Source organism: Sciurus carolinensis, chromosome 7 (assembly GCF_902686445.1).
Source record: "Sciurus carolinensis chromosome 7, mSciCar1.2, whole genome shotgun sequence".
In the NCBI taxonomy this organism is placed as follows: domain Eukaryota; kingdom Metazoa; phylum Chordata; class Mammalia; order Rodentia; family Sciuridae; genus Sciurus; species Sciurus carolinensis.
In genome coordinates this window covers 131,584,360-131,605,048 of record NC_062219.1, presented here as the reverse complement: position 1 = coordinate 131,605,048, position 20,689 = coordinate 131,584,360, and the positions used below count along the sequence as shown (strand labels likewise).

Genomic DNA, 20,689 nt, shown 5'->3' with positions numbered 1-20,689 from the left:
TAGGCTTCTGAAATTTATTATCAATAGCTCGAAAATAAAAGTAACAAAGGACTTAAATAAGTTACCTGGCTGCTAAGTGTGCTTGTTACTCATTGTCTTTTGATAATAATATTCCAGGAAGGGTAGAGTTAAGAGAAGGATCCAAGGTGAAGTTGGCATCTATGCAGACCCACACCATTCAGTGAGCCTTGGCCAAGGAGTCAGGATATGGGTGCAAATGATGGCTACTTAAAGAACAGGTCTGTGTAGAAACTGAATTTACAACTTGCCTGCCAATCAGGCAATCTAAAAATGATCTTTTAAAAAGTGAACTCACTTTTGATGGAAACAACAAAAGTGTCCATCAACAGATGAATGGAAAACAAAATGTGGTCTATCTACACAATGGAGTAAAGTGGGAAATTCTAACACTAGCTGACATGTGTGTGGACTCAGGACATTACCCTCAGTGTAAGCCAGTTACAGGACAACTACTGCTTGATTTACACTGACAGGGGCTGGAGAGGGGGAATAGGGAATTCATGTTTAATGGGTGGAAAGTTTCAGCTTGGGAAGAGGAGAAAGTTCTGGAAATGGAGAGTCATGATGGTTACGGAACCATGTGAATGTGCTTAATGCCACTGACTGGCAGACATAAAAATTGTTAAGATGGCAAATTTATGTTATATAGATTTTACCTCAGTAATTAAAAATAGAACTCACCTTTGAAGTTGCCAATGTACAGGCCAGGCAGGATCTAGGAGAGAGACACAGGAAGTGAGTGTTGCAGACTCCAAGAAGACAGTGTTGTGCAGAGGTAGAACCCTCACCTGTGCTATGAGGCCCAGCACAGCCTGGTACCTCACCTGCCATACCCATTTCCCAGCATCTCCCCTGAGGGAGGGCACAGGGGACCCCACACTCTCTTCTCCAGGCTCCAGACTGCCAACAGCCACTAGGAAACCTGCTCAAAGGACCTGGAGATGGCTGCACATTTGTGCCCATCAGATCTCTAACCTTAAGGATCAAAACTGTATGCTGTCCTCCTTCGTGGGTTGGGGCATTCTGAGAATCCACCTCCTCTCCACCCTCCTACTTACCTTTTTCCCCAATGCACTTCTTTGAAGGCCTTGGCAAACCCTATATGCTGCTGCCCAAAGCCTTTACACATGTTGTGTCCACTGTCAGGCAGCTGTGAACTCACCCTGGGGAGGCCTGTCCTGAACCCCAAGTCTGGTGGGGACACTGCCTCAACACCCACTGTGGTCTGTGTCCCCCACTCAGTGATGCTGTGGTAGGGCATGTCAAGGCCTATCCTTCTGCTGCACTAGAAAGCCCCCTGAGTAGCAAATATACCCTGTCACTAACAGCTGCAGCCCCAGCTCCTGGCCTATATGATTACCATTCAATAAAGAATTGATAACTGAATGAATAAACTAAATATACTTAGTCTGATAAGAATACACATTTGCTCAAAATTCTTATCTTGCCAGTCCTTTGTATGAACATTGCTCTGGAATCTAAACATATGTTCAGGACATCGCTGCTATGATGTACAAGTGTGTGAGGCTGGCTCGGTTTGCAGATGCCCAGATGCTCTGGCCACACCCTCCTGTCAGCACCCACCCACTGTCAGCACTGGCCTCTCATGGTCCCTATTTTCATCCACACCCACTGAGAAAGCCAAAAACAGGCTGAGGCCATGTTGTCACATGTGCTGAATTATCAGGAATCTTCCTGACTACTGGCTGCCTTGCTACAAATTCATGACATGGATCAAGTCACTGCAGGGGTTCTCCTGTGGCACCTGGCAAAGCCACAGGGTTAGTTTCTGTGCAGCTAGACAGAGAGGTAAGAGAACAAACCGACCAAACAAACACTTCTAGGAATGAAAACAAGGCACTGTGAGTAATTACTCTGGGACAACAGGCAGAACCCAGAAGATACCTGGGCAGGGGGCACAGTGGTCCTGGATGACTCAATACCCAGGGACACAAAATTAGCCAGAAGAGTGTCCCATGGGTCCTCAAAGTCAGTCATGTCCCTGACTGAGGTCACAGCTGAAGGCAGGCCAGGTTAGATCTGAAACAATATCTCAGAGGAAAACACCAGTTTCATTGCTAAGGAGCTAAACATTGACAGGTCTTTCTTGAAACACAGTCTTAAGGATTCTCCTGGGAGGAAGGGTGGAGTAGATTTTTCAACATGCCTGCTTTAAAACATAAGAACAATGCAAGTTCATCTTGGACATGGACCAAGCTGATGTTCTCTGGCAGCTCTTGGTGACCTAGAGCTTTTCCACGTGTGACCTCCAATTCCCCAGGGACTCTCCTATCTTTATTAGGATGTGATATTAGATATTAAAGAGCATCACATGGCTCATTTGGCTGATGGTGACAAGGACTCCCTTTGACCAAACTTTAGTCAGGCTCCTTTGAGCCCTTTTCTCCACTAGACCTTGTCCTTGGCCCATGGAGTCCAGTGTGAGCAAACAATTCTGTTAAAAAGTCAGTTTATGGAGAATCCCATGACCCATGACCTCCACCAAGCTCTTTTTCCTCCACCCTTGAAATCTGATCAGGTTTCTTTTAGAAATTTTCCATCCACTTCCTTGCCCTGCTGTATTGGGAATTGAGTTCAATCTCTCCCCCTGTTGCAATAGTCCTAAATAAAGTCCTCCCTGCCATTAACACGGGTCAGAATAATTTTTCTTTATAGATGTGATTGCAAATGGTTCCATCTTCATGCAGTTGACAGTTATAAGCATGTTTGCATGTCCAATGTCATACAATGCTATTACAATAGCCAGGGGGTCAAGTGTTTATTAGTTCCTGTTATAGCACTTGGGATACAGGTCTGACTTAAAGATACAAAGCCCTGTCCTCAAGGATCTTATCATTCAGAGAAGGTAGAGGTGACCTGGTCATTTTGGGATTACAGAGGACTTTCTGGAGGCAGTACCACTCAGGGGATCTGCAGTCCAAGAGGAATGGTCCAGGAGAGAAGGAGAGACTGGTAGGGGAGCAGTGGAATAGCCTGAAGGAGGAAGTCTATACGTGAGGGAATGGCTGAACAGCAGGGAGGGTCAGTCCCATGCTGTAGATACTGTGGCCATTGGACATTTTCAGGGCTCTAGCTTAAGTGTCATGAAATGAAATACCACTAAGATGTTTAAGATGTGTGAAACTGTTAGAAAGAAGATCTTCAATGTTTTTACTTAATATATCTTGGAAATGTCATGCAAAAAAAAAAAAAAAAAAAGGAAAGGTAAAACCATGTGCATATTACATGCTTTTACTAACATGCTCACCTCTCTGCAAGGGATCCTGGGGGTCAGAGGTCTGGGAAGGCAATTTTTACATCTTTGTTTAAAATTATTCGTAGTGTTTAGATGCTCTAATGATGTGGATGCATTACTTTAGTTTACTGTTTTTTGTTGTTGTTGTTTTGTTTTTTTTTGGTAGGCAAGAGGGATTCTTTGGGGAAAAGATTATGGCTCATTTTTGTTTTGTTTTTCTTCTTTGTACTTCTACTACCTTCTCTACTAAACATAACTAATGTATTTTAGATTATTTTTAAATAAAATATAAGAAACCATGAGATTAGATCATCTCTGCACTCTAATGTTCTAGAGCCAACACTTTATAACTCCTAAATCCAACCACTGGAACTCATCTCTAGTCCTCATCTTCAACTCCTGGGACTCTCTAAAACTGCTTATTATTTTCCCACTCCCATTATCAATTCCTCCTGCCCCTTGAGTGCCACCTTCTTCCTGTCACCTAGAATAGGAAGCTTGAAGTTCCCCAGTCATCATGGACCCTCTGTCTTGCTTCTCAATTTCCCTCCAGTGGATGAAGAAGACCCTCACTGCCCTCTCTCTTCAGCCCAAATTCAGAACTCTAATTTATACTTGGGCTACAGCAATGACCATTGAACTTATTTATTCTCTGTCACATCGAATTAATTTTTGAAAGTCATATTCTTACTGAGTCATTTTCCAGATTGAAATGTTCAATGACAACCCCTCTGCTAAGAAAATAAAGGGCAAACATTTCAACTAAATATTCAACATGGTTTCAATAATACATCAGTCAGTTTTCCATCATCGTGACAAAATACCTGGGATAAACAACCTAAAAGGAGGGAAGATTTACTTTGGCTCATGGTTTCTGAGGTTTCAGTTCACTTGGCCCACTCTGCTTTGGGCCTGTGATGGCACAATACCTCATGGTGGGGAAAATTGGTAGAGGAGGACTCTTTATCTCATGGTGGCCAGGAAGGGAAAAGACAGAGAGAAAGGAGTCACGATTCCCAAATTCCCTTCTAAGACATGTCTTGACTTCCCTCCACTAGAGCCCTCCTCCTAAAGGTTCCACCACTTCCCAACAGCTCCACAGATGGCAACCATGTCTAACATGTAGGTATTTAAGATCCAAGCCATAAAACACAGGGTGGTTCCAAACCACCTCTGAAACTCCCCTTCTTTGCAGCCAAGGCAGGAAATCCTTATTTTTCCCAATACCCTTGTCCCATCTTGCTCTTTCAACTTTTTTTTTTTTGCTCCCAATATCTTCCCTAAACAGAGAAGAGGTCCTCACTATTTAGGGTCTCTCATCCCTTGGGTATGCTCAAAAAAGTATGAAGTCTATAAAGTACATTTACTTTCTTTTATTGGTTTCTCAGGCTTTGAAACTCTTTCCTGTTTGGTGAACCTTCCCACATTTCCTCAGCAAGTTTGGTGGGAAGCAAAGCCTCTTACTACAGAGGCTGCAAGTATAGGACACCTGCTCATATAGGACTTTGCAGCCTGGCATAGACACAGTCCATAAAAGACCTACTGAAAACCATAATCTGGGGACAATTCAGAGCATCCTGTTTGGCAGCAGCAGCAGTGGGCTGGTGGCATACTCAGCACCCAGTGTCTATAGCATGGGCATTTTGGGCAGCCTCAGAAATGCTCTCAACTGACCACTTACAGGATCTGCTCTAGGAAGGGCAGTCCCTATGTCTGCTTCTTCAGACTTCTTGGCCATCTGCCCTGTTCTACCTAAGGCAATTACATCTGGAACCTGTTGCTTACAACCAAGTCCCTGATGTGGATTTTCAATTCAGAAAAATGGCACAAATGCAGAAAAGTAAGCCAAAACCTTGAGGCGAGTCACAAGCATAGCATTGTCATTCCTGTCCTATCTTTGCTAACAAATGCATACCTGCCCTGCAAGGCATAGCTCAAATGGTACCCCAGGATGCTGGATATCACAAAGATAGGAGATTCCACCCTCCTCCGAACTTCACTCAAGTCTCATTTAGCATTTACCTCTTTTCCTCAACAAATTATTTGTTCCTCATTTAATACAACACCTTTGCTCAACTTCTCAGCACTTCCCCTCTGAATTACTGCAACAGCCTCCTAGTGATCTCCTGGACCTGTCCTTCCAAAGGATTTCTCAAATCATCTCCATGGTGCAAAGTTGGTTGTTTGATTTCAGCTTAAATCCTCTTAGGGCCCTGGGTAGCTTTCAGTATGAAATATAAATTCTATACCTTGGCAGCAGTGAGACCTTTCAGGATTAAGTCCACATAAGTCTTCAGCCTCAGCCCCAACCCTAGTGCCTTCTCCAATCTCACCCACATCTGAAGAGGTAACCATGGTACAATAGCTAATATGGCCACATACAGAAAATACAGGCTGGGGACCTCAAGTACTAGCATCCAAGTTTTATGGGGAAATAGCCCAATTTTTTTTAAAAAGAGCAAGTTTTAAAAAATAACTTACACATTGTGGTGGACAAAAAACAAAACAAACAAACAAAAAACCCCCCACATTTGCGAGTTGGCTATGGCCCATGATCATCCAGCCCTTGATCTCTATTTGCTAGTGGCATCATATGTGTAAATACGGTAGTCAGTTATCCCTGAAGGATTCGTTCCAGGACACCCCAAGGATGACAAAATTGGATCCCTTATATAAAATGGCTTAGTATCTGCATATAAAATATGCACATTCTCCTGTATACTTTATATCATCTCTAGATTACTTATAGTACCTAACACAAAGTAAATGCTATGTAAATAGTTGTTATGCTGTATTGTTTAGAGAATAGTGCTAAGAGAAAACTCTGCGTATGTACAGCACAGAAGCAACCTTCACAGGCCTAACCACACAGTACAAGAACAAGAAGCAAGGAGAACAATGCTCAGACGAGGGTCTGTGACATGGGAAGAGGCTGCAGCACAGTAAGCCTACACATCGCTTCTTCTGTAAGAATTCAGTGTGCACTCATCCTGCAACAAATTTGTTTTGCTTTTTTGGAACTTTCTGGAATTTGTTTTTCAATTTTTTTTGATCTGTGGTTAGCTGAATATGTGGATGTGGAACCCACAGGAAATGAGGGTTGACTGTATTTTTTTCTAAATGTAATTAGTTCTCTGCTGGGTACTCAAGTAAATGCTTCTTCAATGAATACATGAACAAATGAACAATATCAAGAGGGTAGAAGAAAATGAAGTGAGGAAAGAAGCAACATAAAACATTATGGTTGATAAAGCCTGATGCAAGCTAAGTCTGAGAAATCAAATGTTGACTGTCTCTGCCCTGGGTGGGTTTCCAGATGGGAAATAGTGACCAGCAACATCACTGGCACTGGGGATGGTATGGGAGCAGAGCAGGGACCCAAAGGAGCACTGGAGCAGAGTATGAGCTGACAGAAAGGCTGGACAAAAGAAGTAACTTACTAAAAATTATCTAAGATGGGTATTTTGAATGCATTTAAAATAATTTCAAGTAATACAAAAAGGACAGAGTTGTGTCAGTAAACTTTTAATTCAATTTTTCAGATCACAAGAGTGACCTACAATTTCAAGGGCTAAAAAGAGAAAGTGAATTGCTCATCCCCATTTCTGTAATCAGATTCTGGTTCTCTTCCATATAGAATTACAAAACAAGATAAGGGAAGGCTGGCTGCCAGCAGACTAAAGAAATCTGTCAACAGTTAAACTTCTACACCAGTCAGTTGCGTAATTCAAGCCTGAAACTCAAAAAATCTGAGTCTTCCCTTTCCTGATGTTATCATTGCTGAGTAGATCTCAAGTAGATATCTGAGTAGATATCAAGAAAATGAAATAAATGAAAGGATTTTTTATATGAAAGATGGCTTATAGAGGTGACTGGGGAGGAATGGAGTGCTCATTTGAGACCACAAGTTTGACCAGTCAATGCACAGAGAATCTGAATGCAAGCTGGAAAAAAGAAGAACAGAGCAAGAGTGAAATCATCACTATATGGTGGGAAGGAAGACAGGTCAGAAAGAAAAACGTTTGTAAATGTAACTGGGGAATGTTCTACTACACTAAAAGAACAAAGATAGAATTGGTCCTAATCACCTTTGGTCTTTGAAGTCATTGTTCTTTCTCTCTGCTGGGATGGTGGCCTCTTGTCCTTCAGGTCTTCCATGAGATGATAGCTTCTGGGCAATTCTTTCCTGACACCAAACACCCAGCCATTCTCCTTCCTATCACCCCGTTTTATTTTCTTCACCACTTTTAGCAGTGAAATGGTTTTAGTTATTATTTATTTTCTGATTGACCCTGAAGAATGGAGTCATGCCTTACTCCATTTTCTACTGCTATAACAGAATACCTGAGACTGGATGGTCTGGAGAGGAAAGAGATTTATTTGGGCTCAAGGTTCTGGAAATACCAAAGCCTGATACTGGCACCTACTCAGCTGTGCCTTGTGGAAGGACGAGCTAGAGCATGTGGAAAAGAGAAAAGGGGGCTGAATTTCCTCAATAGTCAACTCATTCCTGTGAGAAAAACAGTAATTCACTTCTGAGGGCTCTGCTCTCAAGTTCCAAATGCCTCCTAAAGGTCTTGCCGTCCCTCAACATTATATTGGGACCAAACTCAACATGACTTTTGGCGAGGACAAATCATATTCAGGGTACATATGTCTTGTTCTTTGATGGATCCCACAAAATTTGCCCTAGCATCTGGCACAATACGAAGTGAATAAATGGTGACAAAACACATCACAGAGAAACAGCTGTCTTGCATTCTGCTGGTCAAAAAGATTCCTGTTTTCTGTTGCAAGGTTATTTGGGCATAGGTAATGAAAGCATGATATTCCTGCAGAAGAACTATGAGATCACAATGAAGACTCCCAGTGGTGGTTGATGGCTAATCTTGATCAAGGGCCTTCACGCCCATATGCTACACTACTAACACTGGTCATAAGGAAACACAAAAAATCTAAATCCTTAGCCACATAAACATACTTATGTCCAAAAGATTACTGCTTCTAAGGCAGGAAATATGTTGAGTTTATTTTTAAACATTTCTCTTAATACTTCAGGATGCTGTGGAATCTAAAAACCCCACCCAAACAGATGTAAGAGATAAATTCCTGGTCAAACAGCCAGCAAAAGAACATGAAAGTGAATTGGGAGTGGAATTTTAATTCTTCCTAGGTCAGAAAGGACCTTCTGGGTTTCAAAGCCAGGAATGATAGGGGAAAATTTTGGTGGATTCCCTGAAGGGTTAAATGTCACAAAAACTTTCTTAATGCCATTTGGCATTCTCCTAACCAGTATACTTTTATAAAGGGAAGATCCGAGAATACCCTTGTGTGCCCTTACAGCATTGCTTCAACTATCAATTCTGTCAGTGTGAAATGAAAATATAACATTCAAAGGAAAAAAGAGAAAGCATTCAGGGGGAGGTGTAGAGGACACAGGACAGAGACCACAATTGTGGAATTGTTGGTTCATTAGTTCTGAGCTGTGGCTATGTTCACCTCCTGCAGAAGGGCTCCTATGTCAGCTGCCTAGAACTTGGGCAGCAGAGTCTTAATGTCTTTCATATTTATTTTCCACTACAGGATCTCTCATTGTGTCTTGACAACAGCAGGTGTTCACAATTTGACAGATACGTGAACGGACCGATGAATGAACAAACTATGAAGGCAGCAAGTCACCTGTTGCCAGGTGGAAACGGCAGCACTAAGTTACACAAAGAAACTAGACCTTCTAGTCTCCCCCAAACAAAAACAGGGTTCCTCAAACTTTAAAGCCCTAGTCTACCATCCAGTCTCAGATCACACAGGCCTCAGGAGATTCTGAGACAGAACACTAGATTATTGTTTCTCAACTTGGGACAAAATTGTCCCCTAGGGATATCTGTAAACTTTTGGTTGCTGGGGAAGGATGCGACTGTCATCTATCAGGTGGAGGTCTCGGATATTGCTAGACTTCTATAATGCACAGGGTAATCCTTCACAACAAATAATTTTCCAGCCCAAATGTCAACAGTGCAGTTGTTGAGGAATCCTTTTCTATGCCTGGGGGTACCCATTTCCCTCGAACTACAATCCTTTCTTAACTATGCTCCATTCCTAAGGTGGAAAGAGTCATTCTAAAACAGCTATCCATCACATCCAAGGCCTGATGCCATCATCGTGGCCATTGATAGGACAAATCCAAGAAAATCAAAAACTGGGCATATTTTTCACTTTACAATTCATAAAATTGCCATCTAATAAACTTTCATTTGCTTCTGACAAGAACCTGAGTAGAAATTGGGAAAGGTAACATCACATTCCTTTTAGAGCAAATAAGGAGACAGGATTAAACTAACCACTGAGGGTCTTTTAGTTGTAAACATCTATGAATTCAGGAGGGGAAAGAAAGTGAAGCTCAGAAACATTAAACTTGTTCAAGATTACACAAATCAGCAGAGGGGCAGAGATGTGTCAGATTAGGTTTTTTGATATAGTGCTACCCCTCAAGGAAAATGTGTGCACCAATTGCACTACTGGCCTCCCATCACCGAGTAAGCTTCCTATGAAATACCAGGACCAAAGGGGGGAGAAAAAAAGAATAGAGGAAAGAACAGTGGAGTAGACAAAGGGAATGGAGGAAAGGGAGAAGGAATAAGGGATGAGATAAGAAAAGACAGTGAGATGAATCAGACCTAACTTTCCTATGTACATTTATGAATATACCACAGTGAATCTCACCATCAAGTACACCCACAAGACACTAATTTAAAAGTAAAGTATAAATAAATAGCAGAAAGATCGGTAGAAAAGAAGGAAGGAAACAGGGGGTGGGAAGAAGAGAGAAGAAGTCCTGGGGACAATATTAGGACAATTATATTCCATGCTTTTATAATTATGTAAAAATGAATCCTATTGTCATGTATAACTAAAAAGACGCAATTTAAAAAAATACAGGATAATATCCATTCCCACCAGGTAGGACACTTTCAGAGAACATAAGACAGGAAGGAAGGAAGAAGTCACCAGACCAGGTAGCTCAATGTTTGATGAGCTGAACTAACCCTAGCAATCAGTGGAGGACAAGTTGTAGAGTCACTGGGTTCTCACATCCTGCCCTAGAAGGACAAGACTTCCACCCACTTTAGTTCATTCATTTAGGCTGATGGAGACAAAGGTATGCACATAAGAAGCATCTGGCTTCTCTCATGTAATGTATCTACAGAGACCAGTTTTTAGCTTTGCTTTGATTTTAAGTGGATATTGTCATAGTTAAAGATAATGAAATGACAGTGAGGACGATTTTATGTGTAGGACTCTCCCAAAAGATGTGGGGGGTTTACACTCTTGAGATAATTTTAAGTCAAGTGAGTTTTCAGTCTCCACAGAAGCATGACATTTGCAGCAAACAGCCTATTTAACACTAGTCTTACCAGAGACTTTTACACCTTTTTATTAAAGTCAGACATGAAGGAAGAGAGAAGACTTTGCCCGTTTCATAATTAATTTGAAACTATGGGGATCTTTTCGGGTCAATTTTTAGGAACTCTAGAATTTACTTGGGATGAACTAGTGTTGTAGCTCAAAGGAAAGACCCGTACTGTTTTCCAAATCAGTGGAAACTTGGGACCAAATCCGATTCTACCACTACCTTACATTAGGATTTAGTCATTCTACCTAATCTTTCCAAGTCTCCATTTGTCAATATGTACAACAGGATAAGATGACCTGACCTCATAGGTTCCTGTGAGGCTTGATTTTATACAGTATAGGCACATGACATGAGATTCAAAACATAATATACCAAGCTGCTGTGTTGCCTGTCTTCATTTCCTTGTTATCTTTAATTGGCTAGAATATAGAAGCCCATTCCTCTCACAGCCTCTCAATGGGACGTGAAATATACATAAGAACTGCTATCCTTGGGCAGTCAGTCAAATCTGACTAATTAGAAGAAGGATTAATAAACTTTCTTCAAGGATGACCAATTTGTATGAGATAAGAAAATTTTGTCCCAGGAACCTCAGCGTACACATACACTCCAAGTTATACTTTTAGTTCTTTTATTTACACATGTTCTTAAAAAAGCATTTCTACGGTCAGCACCTTCCACTGATTCTAAACATCAATCATTTCTTTGTGTTTTATAGTTGGGGAAAACAGGAAGTTCCATTACAAGTTACATAGTGACAGGTGGAAAAGTTCTAGTTAAGTCTCTTCATTGCTGGCTTCCAACAATTTACTTTGCCAGTAACTAACCTCATACTGGGTAATTCTGTCTGATCTCAGGTTAAACATGTTTACCTGGGGGATCCTTTCCTGGACTAAAAAACCCATTATGTTTCTTTAAAAACATGTACTTTTTCTACTCTCCTGAAACCGCCTATCTTAACCTCTGGAACTGACAGTCCCCTACTTATTATGTGTTCTCTCTTTCTCTCTGACACACATACTGTACACCTGGCAACCTGTGTTTTACAAGAGAGTAGCCACTGAGCACTTAAAATGAGTCTCCAATGAGATATTTCAGTTCAAAATACACAGCAGATGTTAAAAGACTTTGTAGGAAAAAATATAAAATATTCTATGTATAGTTTTATATATTGGTTACACGTTGAAATGACAATATTTTAATATATTCAGTTAAAAAATTAGTAAAATTAATTTCATGTTTATTTTTACATTTTTAAGGTGGTCAATAGAAAATTTTAAATTACATAGCTTGTGTTATATTTCTATTGGACAAGTGCTGGTCTATGTTAAAGGTTCTAGGAAGGACCTTTGTCTCTGTCACTTGCACAGGACTCCTCTTTCCAACTAGCACAACACCTGGTGCCTAGTAAGTACACTGTCAATATATGCTTATTAATAAAGTCTCTAAATCTCTCCATTTCTATACTGGAGATGGTGTCTATTTTAATACAAAATAATTCTGATAATAGAGAAGAAATTCATTACTTTGAAAGGTAAAAAAAAAACATGAATATTGCTGAAAGGTATGGAATTAGTTTTGATCCCTTAGGCAATCAATGTATTCCTAAATAAGTCTTTGAATTATAATATAAAATACTACAAATTAAATACCAAAAGATGTTGAGAGGGAACAACCTGAGTGGGAAAAACTCTAGAAACGACCTAAGGAAAGCTAAGGTAGAACCACAATCAATGGGAAGGTAAATGGACCCCTCGAATATGTGATGAACATCTCTATGAATTTTAAAAGCAGAAGGCTCACGGTGTGTTGGACTCCAATGCTAATGGAAACACAATGCAAGTATTTACCTAAGAGAGAGGGAGTCTCTTTCCAAACTTGATCACTTGCCAAATAAATAAGAAGTGTGGATAAAAAATTCTGCTCACCAAAATATCTCAGTGAATGATATGTAGGCACAAAACACAGTTCTTTCATGAACTGAAACTCCAGGACACAGCAGACCTGATGAGGGCAGGTGAAAAGAGTCAGGTAGGTACACACAGGATTTCATCTGCTATACTTTTCCTTCCCTGTCTTGAATCCCCACTTCCACATTACCAATGAAAGAACCAAATCACTGTTGACCCCAATGCTGACATAAATAAAAGAGAGAAGAGAAAGAGAGAAAGCAAGAAAGCCACAATGTTGTACCCACCAAATATGGAAGCTGAATGTCTGTGGAAATGTGGGTGAGTGAAACACAACCGAGGAAGAAAAGCAGAAGGTCAGACACTAATTTCACCAGGACCATTTCAAAGACCTGTAAAGACTGTAATTGTCCTTGTTGAGGGCTTTTTAAAGTCTTGTGAGAATTTCCTTTAAACCATAAAGTACCACATCACAAATCTTTAACCTTGAGGTTGACATGAATATACCCAGGTAACTCTCTGTTCAAGAACTGGAATATGGCACCTTCGGATGGCAGGAAAAAGACACAGATCAATCCACAACCTGGGAAGGCGGGGGATGTGTGAGGAAACTGGAGAATAGAGGGTTAGGACTTGGACAGAAAGAGCAACACAGATTTTCTAGAAGGGACAATCAGCACAAAGAGCCTGCCAACAGGTTGCCCTCGTAGCAGAAGCCACATCACCTGGGGATAGATCAACTCTGAATCTATTTTGTCAGCCTGTTATTTAAAACCAGTTCAGTTCTTAGGCCTCTATCAACTTCTCTGTCGACCAGGAAAAGAAAAAAAGAAGAGAAAAAAATTTTATCTGCACACAAGAAAAAAAAAAAAAAAAAGAAAAAAAAGAAAATCTGAGGAGAAAAGAGGAAATTACAGAATGATGTGGGTGGTGAAGCTTCAAGGGCCCAGTTTGGGAGCGGCGAGGAGGGGAGAAACAGAAACCACATCCATTCGGAGTACAGCTGAGATCTCAGCAGAACAAGTGTCAACGCTTTTAAAGGGCACGGCGTTTCGGCCACAAAACGCGACGGCTGGCGCGGCAGGCGGTGGGGGGCTGCTTACCCGGAAGCCGGTCGGGGGTGGGGTGGGGGAACACCCCAGAAACACCGACGGCGATCGCGTCCCCCACCAGCCCGCCCTCTGCCCGCCCCGGGAAAGGTGCGTCTGGTGTTAACGTCACGGGTTCCGTGAGGAGGTGGCCAGCGCCTTTCACCTTGGCGCGAACCCCGCGACCCAAACGCCCGCGGGAGGGGAGGCTGAAAAGTCGAGGCAAAAACAGCACAAACGACGTAAAGACACGTTACCTTGTTCATCCCATTCCCCATGGTGGCTGACTGCGAACTCTAGCACCTTTGGCAGTGTGGTCGCAGGCTCACTAATGGCATATTACAATAGGAGGGAGGAGCAGGTGAGGCGGGCGGGCGGGGGCAGAGGAGGCGCTCGGCAGGGAATTAATGCTGGCAGTATAAACAACAATAACAATGACTGTCATCCGGGACGGCTCGAGAGACCTGATGAGCTCTAGGGACCTGGCATGGATGGCTTTCCGCTCAGCCGCCCCGGAACTTCCCGGCGCGAGCAAGGCAGAAGCGCCCGCGGCTTTGCCGGGAAATGGTCTCGCTTTGCTGGTCCCCGCCCCCGTGCGCAGCCCGCGGGCCGAACGCTCGCCCGGCCGCGCGCACCGTGGGATTTATAGTCGAATTCCTGGCGGCCGCGCCCCGCCCCGCTGCGCCCCCTCCGACCGCGGCTGCTCTGCGGCAGCCGGGAGGAGCCAGGGAGACGGCTCCGCGGCGGCCGCGCAGAGAGCAGAGCGCACGCGCAGCCCCCGCGCTCCCGGAGGCGGTGGCCGAGCAGGCCTGGGGAATGCGCAGGCGCTGTATGGAGCTCGCGGCCGCCGTGCGTCTGGAAGGTTCCTTGTTCGTCGGTGGTCTCCGAATCCTCCCTGGCCATTTACCCTGGGACGACTTTGAGGGGCCTTTTTCCAGCAGTCACTGCCTTGCCTTGCCTGCCTGGGTGAATCAGGTGCTAATCAGAGCCCTAGTCTTCGGGGCTCCCCTGTCTGGGGTTTCTGAGAGTGTGACAGATTTAGGCCGGGGCATTCCTGTGGCCCTGCCCCACCCACCGACACCGAGAAGGCTTGCCGCTGGGGAGAGGTGGACTAGGTGACTCAACTCTGGGGAGGCCTGACCTCCCTATTTGGGGAAGCAGATGACCAGGTGTCTGACCTCATACTTCCAGGCTTTAGATGTGTCCCTTCATCAGTATAACCTGACTGTGGTAGGCACCTTCCTGTGTTGTTGTGGTTGCTCCCAGAAAGCCCCATCCTTGCTTAAGAACATAGTAATGTTTGCATTGTGATTTTGTGTGGAGTGGATCACTTTCTAACCTGTGGAAGAATTGTTCAGGGGTATTCTGCATCCTTATTAAATTATTGAGTTCATTACTGGGCTCAGAATACTTAAGCTAGGGGTTTCTTGGTTTCAATTTTGTATCCTTAGCAATGACCTACACATTGCAGGTACTTAAGTATTTGATGAGTGAACACTAAGCATCAAGTTGATGTATGTGGCTCACTGCTGACTAATTTCATCGGCCTCTCCTTGTTCATGGAACTGCACACTCAGGCCTCATGTTTGTTCCTTAGACATGTCAGGTTTCATCCTGCCCAAGGATCTGTGTTGTGCTGTACTGTCTACCCAGACATCGTGGTTTCCTGCTCTTTGTGTAGCAGCCTGTTGTCTTTGAGGTCTTAGCCCAAATGTCATCTCATCAAAGAGGCTTTTCCTGACCACTGAGTTTAAAGGTGAGCCTCCAGTTGTGATCACAGTACTCTATTTTCTTCATAGCACTTAACATGATTAGAAAGAATATTTATTTTCTTGCATTTTATCAGTCACCTAGCACAAAATAGGGAGTAGTAAATATTTGTCAAATAAATTAATGGCTATTGTGGGCTGAAAAAACAGAAGTGATGTTGTCAAGATTGGTAACACTTTTGAGAAAAGTGTACAGACTCCATCTGCTGTTTCATTCCTTGTACACGACATCTCTGGGGAACAAAATGTACCAGAACCCCATGTGTAGGAAACCCCACTCAGAGTGTGCTTGCATTGTTTCTGATAGGTGGGTTTGGACCCAGACCAGTCTGTGCCCTTTCTGCCCCTTACTCTAGGACTGTTCCTTCTCTATCACCTTCACTTCCTCTTCTCCCTCCTGCCTCCCAGTCAGCTGAACAGCCTGCCTCTACCCACTCTGTACCACACCATCATTGTGTCTTTATTTTTTATCACCCCTCTCCTTAGGGATAGCACATCATGGTTAGTGGACTACCAAGGGAATCCCAAGGCTAACCTCCATTCCTAACTCTCAGAATAATCTTGGGCAAGATGATCAATTTTCTAGGCCAGCTTTTTCAAATTCCTTAAAATGAGAGCATCAAATTGTGAATGTTTGAAGGTTCTATCCAATTAATCAACTGCTTTTATTTCCCTCCATTCTCCTTGGGCTATTGTTTCCAGCAGACAGATGAATTTCCAGAATACAACCAGTTTATGAGGTTGCACTTGCCCATAAATGACATCCATACCCAGTTTTTCTTCTAGCATTTATTTGCAACATTTCTCTTATTCATACTCACCTGATAAACTTATTTCCCCAGCTTAGATCATCTGCTTGACGATTCCTCAGAACCTGTCTCCAACAGTCAAACTTAGTACTTAGTATTGCTGCATTCATTATGGCTCTAGAAGGTCCACATACCCAGAGTTCATCTCAAATTTTCCAATTTATCTTTGTAGTTAAATGGGAAAAGAGGAGAAAATTAATACCAGAAGTTGAAGAGTCAGATTTTTAAACTTATATTTTATTTTTAAATTTAATCTTACTTTATTCTTTAATTTTTGAGGTGTTCCTTCTCAAGACTATCTCTTCACTCCCTTCCATCCTAACTCTAGAGTCCAACACTTCTCATCATAACACAACATAAATATAATTTTTTTATTTCTTGCAGTTCTGAGAATTTACTCTCTCTAGCTACTGATTATAGAAAGAAGGAAAGGAAGGAAACTGCTAAACAAAGCTAGCATGTTTCACATCCGAAGTGGAATCTGTTAATTCATTTGTGTTCTCACAAAAATTGTCAAGTGTCACTTCTACTCTTTTTACAGTTTTTATTTTCCCTTTTTTTCCTGTCATTTCCCCCTTTCTCATCGCTGCTACCATCACACATATTGGCAGTAACTCCCAAACAAAAGTGAAGCACTTGTGTGCACATTAAACAATGACCTGCACAAGTCATGTGAACCAGCTGGGTCCGTACTTGCACATGGTTAAGGATAATCAATTAGTAGTATATTTAGTGAGCCATCACTGAACTTTAAGGTAGAGATGAGTAAAAATTCACAATCAGAAGTTGAACCATTAAAATCAGTGAGATTATTAGAGGTGTTAGTGATTATTTCAGAGAATTGAGATAAACCTCTGTTGAAGTGGGAAGTAGTTATGCAATCTTCCTTGATCTCTTGAACATACTATATATATAATTCAAGGTTTCATAACTTAAGCATTACTGACATTTGGGGTTGATGACTTTTTGATTTTTGGGACTGTTCTGTGCATCACAGAATGTCTAGAAGCATCTCTAACTCTACTCACTTCCTTTCAGTAGTACCCCATTAGTTATGACAGTCAGCAATGTCTCCAACCCTTAAACAGCAAAATACTCCCCACAACTATCATCTGTATGATAGGCTACAGGGACAGGATACCTTATGAATGAAATATATTTGCCCCAAAAGCCAGTTAAATCTACCTTAATAGATCATGTTCATTATCTGTAGAATTGTTAGGCCATATTATCAAGAGCAAATTAAGAACAAGAAGCTTCTGTGACTGGCCATTACCCAAGCTATGATTTTCTCTATGACCTTGTGTAGGAAGAAGAAATAAAGACATAAAACATATTAAATAAGCTAAACTCAGAAAGTCAAGGTTCAAATGTATTTTGTCATGTGTAAAGGGGGTTAGCCATCATGAAAATAGAAGGGAGATAAAGAGTCTAAGGAGGGAGGAGGGGAGGGTATGAGGAAGTACTGGCAAATGAAACCTATCAAATTATGCTATGTCCATGTATGAATATACTAAAAAGAATCCTGCTTTAATGTATAAGTATAATGCACTAATTTAAATAATTATGATAATGACTACAAGGTTCACATATCCAGAACTTGTCTCAAATTATCATTTTTTTGGTTGAATAGCAAAAAGGAGAAGATTAACACCATAAGTTGAGTCAGATTTTTAAATTTATACTTTATTTTAAAATTTAATCATGATTTATTCTTTATTTTTTAGGTGCTCCTTTTTTAAATTATTTATTTTTTTATTTTTTTACAGACTGCAGTAGTTGAATGAATAAAGAAACTGTGGTATATATATATACAATGGAATATTATTCAGTCATAAATAAGAATAATATTATGGCATTTGCAAATAAATGGATGGAATTGGAGAGTATCATGCTAAGTGAAATAGGCCAATCCCAAAAAGCCAGAGGTGTTCCTCCTTAAGAGACTCTTTCTCTTCACTCCCTTCCATCCTAACCCTATAACCCAACCAAACCTCTATTTATCATAACACAATAATGCTATTGATCTCTGAAATAGAACAGAGCAAGTGGATCAGGAGGAGGGAAAGGGAAGGTACTGGGGAATAAGACTTATCAAATTATGTTATGTGTGTGTATTAATATGGCATTAAAATAACCCATTATGTATAATTACAGTGCACCAATAAACAAATAGCAGTGACAAAGGAATTCAAAACCAATGCATTTTATTAAAAGCATTAATTTAATGATAAAAATACATGTTTAGGGATATTCTATGTGTATTAAAGATCATTAACAACACTAAATTTTAATCTTGATGAATTTTGAATGGTGAAGATATACCACTTTGAACTTTCAATGTCAGGGATTTTAACATTAGGTGACCCATTTTTAAATATTTAATAATGATAATATTTACATTATTTTACACCTTAACTTACTCATTAATATATGGACAATCATTTCACTTTCAAAACTTTTTAGTGAATGAAAATACTTTCATGCTCAGTTACTGTATAAGTAACAGCTGAATTTACAATATCTTGATATTTGAGTGGGGAATGAAATCCTGTATTGATGGTGTGCTATTGATTGTGTGTCACTTATTGTTACAGAGTTTTCCTGTGACTCTCCCTTACAACCATCTACATTCTTCAATGATTTTCCTGAATAGTACTTAGTCCAATTCAATAAAAATGAATTAGAATGAAAAAAAAGCCCAAGAAATTAAAATGAGGAGCTAATCTAGACAAAGCATGACTTGAAAGTAAAAGAAAGTTAAATTTATGCTATGTCCAGGTACAAATGTACCACAATGAATCCTGATTTTATATATAATTATAATATACGAATTAAAATAATGATAACAGTAGAAGGGAAATCAATAGATTACAGCAAGTGGATTTGGGGATCTAACTCATATCAGGATATTATAAATTCAGCTGTTTTAATACATTAACTGAGCCTGACAGTACTTTAATTCACTACAGTTTTTAAAAGGGAAGATACTGAGGAAGGAGATTATGTGCACAAATTATGTGCACAAATGAATATGGCATAATGAATCCCACTATTATATATAATTATAATGCAGCAATAAAAATTAATTAGTAAAAGAAAGCTAGATCCCAGTGAATTGTGGAAAGAAGAAACAAGATGGAATCTAGAACCACAGAAGCAAAGACACAAAACATTTTCTCTTTCTCTAGCATTTCCCAGAGAGAAGATACTCAGTTGAATACTGAGCCATGAAGAATAACAGCGTGATCATGAGTTTGGCCCCTGTAATGTGTGTCCTCAACCTTTAAAAGGCCATCAGTTTCCAGCCCTCTACACAGTTGTATGAACTTGGCTTCCACCTTTCACTTAAAAGCTTAGGAGCTCAGATCTCAGGACACAGAGTTCTGAAGAGTGGGAAGAAGAGTAAGTGGAGTAGGTATTCAGTGAATAAGTAGAGCATACAGATAATGTGGGAGAAATCTGGGGGAAGGTAAGAGGATAGATGCTGTCGGCATTTTGTTGGGAGTTGATAAAACTGTCAACGTGTGGAGTTCCTGGGAGGGTTGGCAGAGGCTTGCAGGAATGAAAACATGAGGCAGATTTTAAAACAGTATTAAGAGCTGGTCACAGGGGCACATGCCTATAATCCCAGTAACCTGGAGGCCAAACCAGGAGGATTGCAAGTTTTAAGTTAGCATCAGCAACTTAGTGAGACCCTGTCTCAAAAAAGAAAAAAAAAAAAGAAGGACTGGGCATGTAGCTCAGTGGTAAAGCACCGCTGGGTTAAAAAACCAGTACCAAAAAAAAAAAAATAATAATAATAATAATAATAATAAATAAATAAATAAATAGTTTAAATAGTCATGCAAAGACAGTCATGCCCTTGTTCCAAACCCTGAATACAAGATGATATTCTTATCAGCCCACGTCATAAATTCAGGTATGTCTGTGTATTGTCAGTACAACCAGCTATTTCCAAAAAATGTAGCTTTATGAAGGGAGGGACAAGTTTTTTTAATGATGGTTTTATTTTGGTGCTGGGCCTTGAACCCAGGGCCTCATGTGGTAAGCACATACTCTAACACTGAACCTCACCCCCAGTCCTAGAGACCAGTTATTAATCTTAGCATCTATCTAGCACCTGAAATAGTTCCTACTATATGAGGAATCAGTTAAATGTCTATTAAGGAAAGCAGCACAGCTGGGAGGTTGTTGAATTTTTCCAGGTATGAGGCTTACAAGTAATTCATGCTTTTATTGCCAGCTACTCTATCAACTGTTACTGTTTTTCCTAGAGCAATGTTGTTTCCATGTGGGTGGCTCTGTGATCTAGGAGTGACCAAAATCCTATTGTCTTTCATTTTTGAAACAGATACAGTGCACTTTCAACCAGGAGGGAGAGAGAGGGAAGGAGGGAGGGAGGGAGGGAGGGAGAGAGAGAGA

At 41.1% G+C, this 20,689-nt stretch overlaps 1 protein-coding gene across 4 annotated transcripts in view; it reads right to left on the bottom strand.

The window, feature by feature from the left end:
* Positions 1-14,379, bottom strand: part of Dusp22 (dual specificity phosphatase 22) — a 61,427-nt gene extending 47,048 nt beyond the window's left edge. Inside the window, exons 1-2 of one of the 4 annotated variants that reach the window (XM_047558217.1) lie at positions 13,944-14,379; positions 703-736 (exon numbers count right to left, since the gene is read on the bottom strand). In XM_047558217.1, coding sequence (XP_047414173.1) covers positions 703-736; positions 13,944-13,964 — 55 coding nt within the window. In that variant the 5' untranslated portion in view covers positions 13,965-14,379. The remainder of the gene's footprint in view (positions 1-702; positions 737-13,943) is intronic. The other 3 variants (XM_047558216.1, XM_047558215.1, XM_047558219.1) reach the window with 3 other exon arrangements.
* Positions 14,380-20,689: the final 6,310 nt, after the last annotated feature.